Source organism: Buceros rhinoceros, unplaced genomic scaffold (genome assembly GCF_000710305.1).
Source record: "Buceros rhinoceros silvestris isolate BGI_N320 unplaced genomic scaffold, ASM71030v1 scaffold25937, whole genome shotgun sequence".
NCBI classification, from domain to species: domain Eukaryota; kingdom Metazoa; phylum Chordata; class Aves; order Bucerotiformes; family Bucerotidae; genus Buceros; species Buceros rhinoceros.
The window spans coordinates 12480-22035 of record NW_010424331.1 but is presented as its reverse complement, the minus strand read 5'-3'; the positions used below and the strand labels follow the sequence as shown (position 1 = coordinate 22035).

At 49.7% G+C, this 9556-nt stretch overlaps 1 protein-coding gene across 1 annotated transcript; it reads left to right on the top strand.

The window, feature by feature from the left end:
- The first annotated feature begins 1101 nt into the window (after nt 1-1101).
- MORN3 (MORN repeat containing 3) lies at nt 1102-8972 on the top strand. Its single transcript, XM_010140769.1, has 5 exons — nt 1102-1246; nt 1917-2074; nt 4160-4319; nt 6759-6943; nt 8904-8972. Exons 1-5 carry the CDS (start codon nt 1102-1104, stop codon nt 8970-8972), a joined length of 717 nt encoding a protein of 238 aa, XP_010139071.1.
- Nucleotides 8973-9556: the final 584 nt, after the last annotated feature.

The window sequence follows — 9556 nt, the reverse complement described above, 5'->3', positions numbered from 1 at the left end:
ACCCCACTGCCCCCCCCGGCTCCCAGGCACCCTCAGCACAGCAGAAACGGGAGCTCTGCTGAGAAGAGACGCAGCAAAATCGCTCGATGTGTTCACTCTGGCAGATCAGGACAGAAGGGGGAGCCCAGGAGACAAAATCGGAGAGCATCCCACCCCGCAGCTCCGGCCAGGCTCTGGGTGTTGATGGCATTCATAGAAACTTGCTTTTTTTGTTTCTACAGCCACCTTTTGACATTTATTTATGGTTTATAGGAGACCACTCTCACCTCCGAGCCGGTGCCGGCATTCCCACTGCGCTGAACAGCCAGCCGTTCCACCAGCGGTGCCCGGAGATTGCCACCGTGCCGCACCCCACCACTGCCCTCTGTATCAGTGGGCCAAAACATCATCTCCCTCCTCTTCCCCCGCACTGATCCTTTTTCTCCTGACTTGCTTGACTGACAAGCGCTTGTCCTGCCCTGGGCAAGTCTGCAGCCTCCTGGTAGATAGAAAAGTTGTGGTTTGGACCCCTTTTAACAAGACAATGGCAGAACGGGAATTTTTAGCAATAAAGGAGCCTGAGCTACGTTATTGTTGTGCATATGAAGTGTCCCAGCTCCTGGCGTGCCCCAGGAACACCAGCCAACTCTCTGACCCTCTCCGTCTTGAGAATGTTTTCCAATGTCCTGAGATATTTCCTAGCAAACGAATCATTTTCTGATTTGCTTAAACGACTGCTCCCGCCTTGCGCAGAGCTGGCGAAGGAGCGAGGAGGGTTTTGGCGGCATGGAGACGCACCTTTCCCTGTGCTCCCCAAGACCGCTGGCAGGCGCAGAGACCAGTGTCCAGCACAACCTCGACCTGCTGAGACTTATTTAACATTTCCTAACGGGCCAGGCTGTGCTGCGAGCCTATTTTCAGATAGTGCTGGTTTGTACTTCAGTATTTTTAGGTACCTTCTGGGTATTATAGCTCTATTTTACCCCTCCAAAGCCCGACATCAGCTCGGGTGCCTATTAGAACATAGCTCACAAATAAACTGTTCTGCCTGTACCTGCCTTAGTAATTTCTCTCTAATTTATTTCTGACAATCATTTGTTTTCCTCTCCAGCCGTGAACAATATGCCCTTTGTAAAATACCCCAGGGCTACAGAGCCTCTGTGGCATGAATGGGACCGGAAAGCACAGAAACGTGGATTAAGACACACGGTCTATGCTGTAAACGGGGATCAGTATACCGGGGAATGGCTGGACAACTTGAAACACGGTAAGATCGATCATTTTGAGAAAAAGTACCTATTTATTTAGATGTCTTTACAAAAGGTCGTAGGGGCAGGGAGAGGTCAGCAGTTGTATGTGCTCCTGGAAGACCATTCATTCGTGTATGACTCTCTATATTTATGTGTTTGATATATGTCATGCAAAAATGTAGTCAGAAATATTTCTAATAGGTAACTTGAAGAGCTTTTGCATGCACTTGGGGCAGTTACCTGAAATACCCAGACTATAGATGTTTAAAAATCCCCTACAAAGAGCAAGCTGCAGTCAGCTCTGCACGCCAGGGTGTGTCCTGCCTGCACAGGCCCTGGAGCTCGCTCTCAGCTCTGACTTAGCTTCAGAAATATTTATCCTCAAGCTGTGGTAGGTGCTGCGGGAGACAGAGCAGGGGAAGGAGACCCTGCCCAAGCCCTGAGCAGCTGGAGCTGGACACACTTGTTTACAAGCAGTAAACTGAGGTTTGGAAAGATTTAAGTACATTCAATAAAGGCCACGCAGGAAGCCCCTGATCAAGATTAACCATGCATCTGACTCAGAAAGCTAAACTGAATCTCAGCCATAAACCTGCCCCGGTGCAGGGAGCACCACCTTGCCCGGCATGAACCCTTCTCCTAACAACTGTGATGGTCTCCCTGTAATTCCTCTTGTTTGTTAAACAGGTAAAGGCACCCAGCTGTGGAAACGCACCAGAGCTATTTATAGTGGTGACTGGAAGTTTGGGAAGCGGGATGGTTATGGCTCATACAGCGTTCCTGACCCTGTAACCAAGGAATACAAGAAGGTGTACATAGGCTGGTGGAAAAATGACCGAAAATGTGTAAGTCCAGTGCCTGCTGGCAGCAAGGCAGCGTGCCCCAAAACACGGGGAAGGGTTGGGTGCACACAAGCAAACAGATCACTGAAAGTACTGATTTTTCCAAGGCTGAGGTTGAATTGAAGGGTTTTGGGGAAATGAATAGGTAGGACAAGAAAGTAAGAGAAAGAGCAAAAGCCGTGGTATTTAAACCCTCTCCTCCTGCCCTCCCAATCTCACTGCTCCTGGCATTACTCACTTCTTCATGCCAGATGCTGCAGGAGCTGCACCATATCCCATGGCCGGCAGCGTGTCCCAGGTAAGCAGCAGCATGACTCCAGGCAGAAGCTTCAGGAACAGATTTTCCTCCAGGCTTGGGCTCTCTTTAAATCTTAATCTGAACCTGCAGAAAGCTCAGGAAGTTTCAGGAATAAAAATCCATCATTCATAAAAAGCCAAGAGTGGCTGAGAACACCCCATCACCCACTGTGTCTCTCTGCTGGAGATGGACCCATCTCACCCGTCCACTGGTGACCAGGCTACTGCCCGGTCCTTCCACCAGCTGCTGCAGAGCAGCAATTGCTGCCTGGACTCACCTGCAGCTCGGCCAAGCACGTAGAGAGGTTTCGTATCCTCCCCACTCATCCCCTTCATTTCTCTCGTCTTTGAAGCAGTGGGAGGAAGCTCCAAGTAATGCAGGAGGATGTGCCTTCTGCTGGGAGTTTTACAGCGTATTAGACAAATAACACGAGTTCTTTCAGGGACTAAGCCTGTCACATAAATCAGTGTTTTTTCTAAAGGGAACACGATGAGGAAGACATCTGGTAAAACTGACAACAGTCTTACGTGCAGAGTCCTTGTAGGAATGTTTTCTGCTGTGCCACTGGAAACCTTGTGTTGCCTTTGTGTCTGCTCTTAAATTAAATTAATAGCCTCTTACGCTTCTAATTGGTGTGCAGCTCCATGGCTTCAGTCTCTTGCAGGGAGCTTCCCCCCTTCTTTGAGGAGATATTTTGGATGATTGAGCTTTTGTGAAAGATTTATAATGACATCCAAATATCACTAGGGTAGTTTTTTTCTTCTTCAAAAGCCCCCCCGCCCTTACATCTACACAGTTTAATAAAACCAATGCTCAGCAAAATCAGTTATTTCCAGAACTGAATTTGGTTTTTGTTCAGAGATAAATTACCACTTTATTTCTATGGGAAAACCCATTAGTAATATGCAAATATTTGTTACTGGCATCATTCCCTGGTATAGGGAGTACCTCTGGACTTTTCTTAATGGCAACACACATGTAAGACAAGCGTCTCCTGGGGTCCCCAGCTTGCACACACCCAGTGGTCTTCAGTTCAACAACTAAACCTGCCAGCAGCATCGAGCCTGAGGAGGGAAAGCAAAGAGCAGAGACGGTTCAATGTCAGAGCTCGCCTGCCCCGCCAGGGTGACGCCTGCTGCCCTGGGGAGCCTGGCCCGATGCCTGGCTGCAGGGAGGCACGTGTGGCATTGCTACCTGCGCCTGCCACTCTCACCGCAGGTAGCTTTCAGGGCTGCATCAGTTTCTTGTGAAGGAAGAAGGCAGGCAGGCAGGCAAGGGGCTGTTTAGGACATTACCTCTTTGGGGTATGGATGGAGGAGAAAGGAAAACTGTTTCGAGGGTTCACATCACTTAGAGACCTTCAGTCTGCCCAGGGGCAAGGGAAGGAGTTGTCCAGCCTGGAACACACTGAGCTGTTTGAAGCATGGTCAGAGTTGAAAGGGGTAAAATCTCTGCCTTGAGAGACAGGCTGTGCTTATGCTGCCTTATCCTCAGCTTTATATGCTAGTAAAACCCCTTTTAGGTAAATATTAGCGGCCAATAATAACACAGTGAGATATAAACTCGAGGTTTTGTTGTGGGAATAAAATAATTTGCAAAAAAAAAAATTGCATACCACCACCTCTCGTTTCCTTCAACACAAGAAGGGCCAGTGAGCTGGGCTGCCAGCAGCCGTGTGTAAGAGTAATAAGGAAAGGAGATAGTTATCCAGAAAGTCACATCCCAAAACTGGACACCGACCCCTTTCAATACAGAGGCTCCTAACCAGCCATCTCTGTGCTGTCCTCCAGGGCTATGGGATGACGTTTTACCCCGCCGGAGAGCGCTATGAGGGCGAGTGGAGCGGTGGGCTGCGGAGCGGCTGGGGACGGATGTACTACTGGGATGGCTCCATCTATGAGGGACAGTGGCTGAAGGACCAGCCCAACGGGCAGGGGATGCTGCGGCTCCGTAAGTACCGGCCTCTCTCACCCCACGTGTCTGTGTCTGCTGCTCTCTGGATCCTCTGCTGTACAGATTTCTGGATGCCACATCGCACCTCCTGCTGCAGCCTTGCACCAGGGTAGCAGCTGCTCTGTCTCATCCTTCTCCTCCTGGTCTGGGGCTGGAGGGAGCACAGGCTGCGCAAACTCCAGCCTACACGCCTGAAAGCTTGTTTTTGCTGTGATTTACATGTAAATGACTGGGATGGTTAGGGTTAGAGATAATATACTGTTGGGTCAGAGAAGAGCAAATCTCTCTTTTCACACCAGGCACTTTGCCAGACATACTTTCTAACTGCTGCATACCGAAGAGGAGACAGATTCCAGCACAGAAAAATAAGAGAAGTTTTCTTTTTGAGTTCACTCCATCCCCTCTCTTACTTCCGACACTGGCTCAGGTTGAGTGAACACAGGGGTTTCATTAGTACACAATCCCTTTCCACAAATAACACTGAGCACATCACAGATTGGGAGCGGTGAGAGCAATTTCAGCATAAAAATAGAAATTTGGATTTTTTTTTTCCCCTTATTTTGCTTGGAGTTCATCCCTGAAGCCAGGAATCCCAGTCTTTTGCAATACCAGGCACTGCATTCCAGGAACATTGGAAGAAATACTAGCTCCATATTATTATTATTCACCTAGTCTATTTTGTTGCTTGAAAGCGATCTCAAGGCTCGTAATTAGCTAAGCAAAGCAGCTAGAAGGAACACGACCTTCACTGCACACCACACGCATGAGCACGCTCTCTCTGCTGACTGTAAAGTCACTTTGGACTGATGGCTCATCCAGATGAAATCGGTGCCCGCTTCCAGGGATAACTTCTTCCACTGATCTGCTTCGCCCCTGTCAAAGTCACCCTCAGCGTTATACACTGACAGCCCCTGCAGGCTGAGCCGCGGCTGATGCACCGTTTCAGAGCCCGGTTGCCTCCAGCATAGCCTGCAACTGCTTGTGAGCTGGATTCCTTTAGTTAAAATTAGCCAGAGCAATTATTTCATACCCACAAGCTTAATGTGTTCAGTTCAGCTGCTGGAAGTGTGCCCACGTGCCGGCAGCTTTGTGATGGTGAACGAAAAGGAGTTCTTCAGTGGAGGTCACGATGAGCTGCCGCTCAAGATTAAATTGCTTATAGTGGCAGTGTGCCCAGCAAGGGCGAGCTCGGCTGGGAGCACCACGCTGATTCACCACCTCTGCTACAGCCTGTTGCCGAACAGCTTTTAAACCGGAGCATTGCGTGTCCGCAGAGGTCCCCGCCGTCAGCAGCGTAGCCTCCGGGATGGTCTGGGAGGAGAGTGGATGGGAGCAGCTGGGTGCTGCAGTGCAGCCAGGGCGTTCGACGGCTCTTCCATCACAACCAGTTCTGTGATGTCACTGGTTTCTGAGTTGGTGGCTGGAGGGCAGAAGCAGAGCTGCTCCCACCAGTGGGAGGTTGGTGTTGCGGATAAACACACCACCACATGCAAGCTGAAGATAACCACCGCCAGGGCTCCAACCCTGCCTAAGAGCCCGGCAGCCACACTCCCCAGGAGCACGTTTGGTTTTTCTCTCTTCCCTCAGTGTTCTGGCAGTACCCAGCTCCCTCTGTGGCCCCATGCGGGGTGCCTTGGGATTTCGGCCACCTCTTGCCAGAAAGAATGGCGGAGTTCAGCTGAGACCCATAGATATTTCCGCTGAGAAAATCTGGTCAGGAATCCCCATGGTTTTTGGCTTAGAAGCACCACATTTAGGGAAAAGGGACAGCAGAGGACTCTTCTAGTGAGAGAAGCGTGTCCTGGATGTATCCCAGAGCCCAAAGAAACTTCTCTTGACTTGTAGAAAAATGCCAAGAGATGCATCACAGCTGGAAAAACAGCCTGTAACTGACTGCCTGAACTGTTCAGACACTCACAGCAATTCTCGCCCTGTAATTCATTGAGAAAAAACATAACTACAAGTATTACTTGAGATCAAAATTGTTTTGACTGGACAACGATCAGTGCCGCTGTTCCTTGCCCAGACAAGCAAACCTCTTCAAGCCAGAGATCCTGAGAGATTAGTTGCAGTGACAAATCCAAAACTTGCATCCTATAATTTTTCACGTTGTGAAGAGTGACTCAGCTACTACTTACCCTGGGCTCTGTGTATCAGCAAAAAAATGAGTATCACCAGCAGATCACAGCAGGTGAACAGTTCTCGTTCCAAGTGGGCAAGCGTGGGCTCCTTCCGCAGCCTTTCTCCCCCCGCGGCACAGCAAATGGGGCACCACGAAAGCAAAATGACACGACATGCTGCAGCCCCCTCAAAATTGCTAAAAGGAGCCAAACAGATGATTTCCTCTTCTGTCGGTTGATGTGTTGATTGGTTTCATTTGTAGCACCTTAATGAAATGGTGCGAATTTCATGGTCTGTTCCTGTGTTTAATTGCAGCCAATGAAAATCGGTACGAAGGAGGTTGGAAAGATGGAAAGAAGCATGGCCCGGGGAAGTACTTCTACTTGGATAAGGCACGGTTGTTTGAAGGTATCTGGGCAGCAGACATACCAAAATGTGGAATTCTGATTGACTTTGGCAGAGACGAAGCTCCGGCCCCTCCTCAGTATCCAATCCCAAAGGTAACTGTTTGGAAATTTCAGTTTTGCTAGTGATGGTTGAGCTCATCAGTGGTCAGGGCAGCTCTCCAGGGAGCATTTCACTCTGCAAGTGATTTCCCCCACGGGGTCCCAGCTCAGGGCTGTGGGCTCAGAGTCTTTTTGACAGCAGTGTCCTAAACGGCCCCGCAGGGACAGACAGCCCATCCAGCCACTGCTGGAGCCTCCTAATCACCCACATCTGAAAAAATGCAGTTCTCATGCATCAGAACTGCTTAGAGACCTGAAGCAGCACAAAGGAAACGGGGACAATAGAGGCAGAGACAATAGTGGGATTTACGTCAAAACCAAAGGATTTCGCCAAGCCAAAGTGCTAAAGCTGACTAGACCTCACCAAAACCGAGCAGCTGCAGCACTAACATCAGCTATTTCCTCTCCCTGGAGACAGGGGCTCGTTGTGTCCAGCAGCCCTGTGGGTAGAGGGGTGAGTGTAGCTTCCCACCTCACCCCAAGGTGGGCAGGTGGGTGTCTGAGAGCAGGATCTAGAGAATGGGGGAGCCTGGCCCTCACTGCGTCCTCAGAGGACAGGGAACAGGGAGCAGATATGGCACCAAGTGACAGAGCTGTGCCAGACTCTCAGCTGGAATCCCTGCGGTCTGTGTGCTGCACATGTGAAGCACAAAAGGCATCACGTTTCCAAGGGACAGTAACTGCAGGACACGGGTGGGCCCGCTCCTCTCTGATTAGAGCCGAGTAGAACCACACCAGACGCCCACAGCTGCTTTACTCAGTAACACAGGGAAGAGCAGGCCCCCCCAGCAGGTAAAGCCACCTACCTTCCTCCTGCGCTCTGGGCACGAGGGAGCTGCAAATGATACTGGGCTCATGCAGCTGCGGGAGCTCACGGCTCTTACATCTTCACTTCCCTTTTCTTTCCAATCCGGTTTCAGTAACCGAGGGCCCTTTGAGCACTGACATTTTTGACAAGCCAGTGGTCAGTCCTCCAAGTACTGGGTGCACCCACAGCAGCACAGAATAAACACTGAATACCACCAGGGAAAAACAATCTCTGGAACCAGAGTGAAGGGAGCAGTACTGCCGTAGCTAAAAGTATTTACCTGACAAGGTTCCTCAAAGGTCACCCAGAACAGCCGCCTCAGCCCAGCCCAAGCCTGGGAGGAATTGCCCTTCCACAAAGGCAGGATGTTCACGCCTAGCTGTTTATTTAACTCCCTGAAGACCAAGTAATGACCCAGTTTTCTTCTGCTCTATGAGCAAAAAGAAAGCATCAACTTCCAATCCTGTTACTGTGCTTTCCATCACAAGAGATGGATCCAGTGTGGAGACGATGGGGCTGCAGAGACGGCGAAAGACACAGCAAGGTGGACCTGGGTTTTATTTGCTGTTGCAATTATTGAAGCCAAGGCTTCACAAAGAGAAAGCAAATAAATGAAATAAAGACTGGACATGTTCTGTCTGGGAGAATACCACACACACACAAATCCCCCTGAAAACATCAGGCCATAAAGCAGGTCAGAGTAAGATGACAAGTTCCTGGCAGGGCTCGGGCACTTCCCTGTCAAGAATCCGTACTCAGATGCCCACAGGTTACGTGACGCCAGCCTCCTGCTTGCACCTGACCTTTGGCGCTCGCTTGGGTGACTGCAATTACTCACCCTTTAAAACTATCAGTGAGACCCAACGGGCTACAAATCAAAGCCAGTTTTTGTCTAAGAATGTTTTGTTAAAGAAGAATCAGTCCACTGCACACAGAGCTGTTTCAAGGGGATGAAGTGATGTTTGACATGCTCATAAAATTAGGGAAGTGTAGAAATGTTTCTAGAACAGTAACTCAAAGGCTGCAATAGAAGCTAAAGTCCTGATACTTGGGAGATGCTCCGTTAATGCTCCAGCAATCGAGACCTATAAAACCCGAGGCTTCTTCAGTCACACCGCATAACCCATTTGTGTTCTTTGTATCTAGATTGAACTAGCTGATCCAGATGGTGTTTTAGCAGAGGCCCGGGCGATGTTTGATGACAGCCTAAATTAACAACCGGACACTGAAGGAAAAAAATGCAAGATAAGAACATGATCCTGAGGTACTTAAATATTTGAGTCTCAAGCCTATGCTGCAGTGCAGCGTGTTGTGATCTGCCTCACGTCTCCCTCCAGAGTGCTCCTGTACCCAGCACTCCGCAGGTGGCTTTGCTCAGAGAACTCCCCCCACCCCCTGTTGTTTTGAAAAAGAAAGAAAAAAGCAAAGGGGAAAAAAAACCCCACAACACAACAGAGAAAATTCCAAACCAGCAACACGCTGGAAGGCCAGCCGTGTCTTTGCTCAGCTCCCCTGACATCCTTCTCCTGTAAAGAAATCGCACTCCTGTCAGTTTTGAGGTCTTTCACGCTGCCCCAGGGAAGCAGCAGGGTTATGCTATAAACGCAAAGCCCTACGAAAGAACAGTCAAATTAACTGGCCCCACCTGGCAGTGGCGAGACACAAACTGTGGGTCCTTCGCTCACCTGATTAACGCCCTGCTGCCGAGTACCACCTCTTGTTGGCAGATCCTTTGGTCCCCTGACTCTCGGTGGTTTCTGGGCTGAAAGATAACTTGCTCTTCTATTCAAGCACTCAGA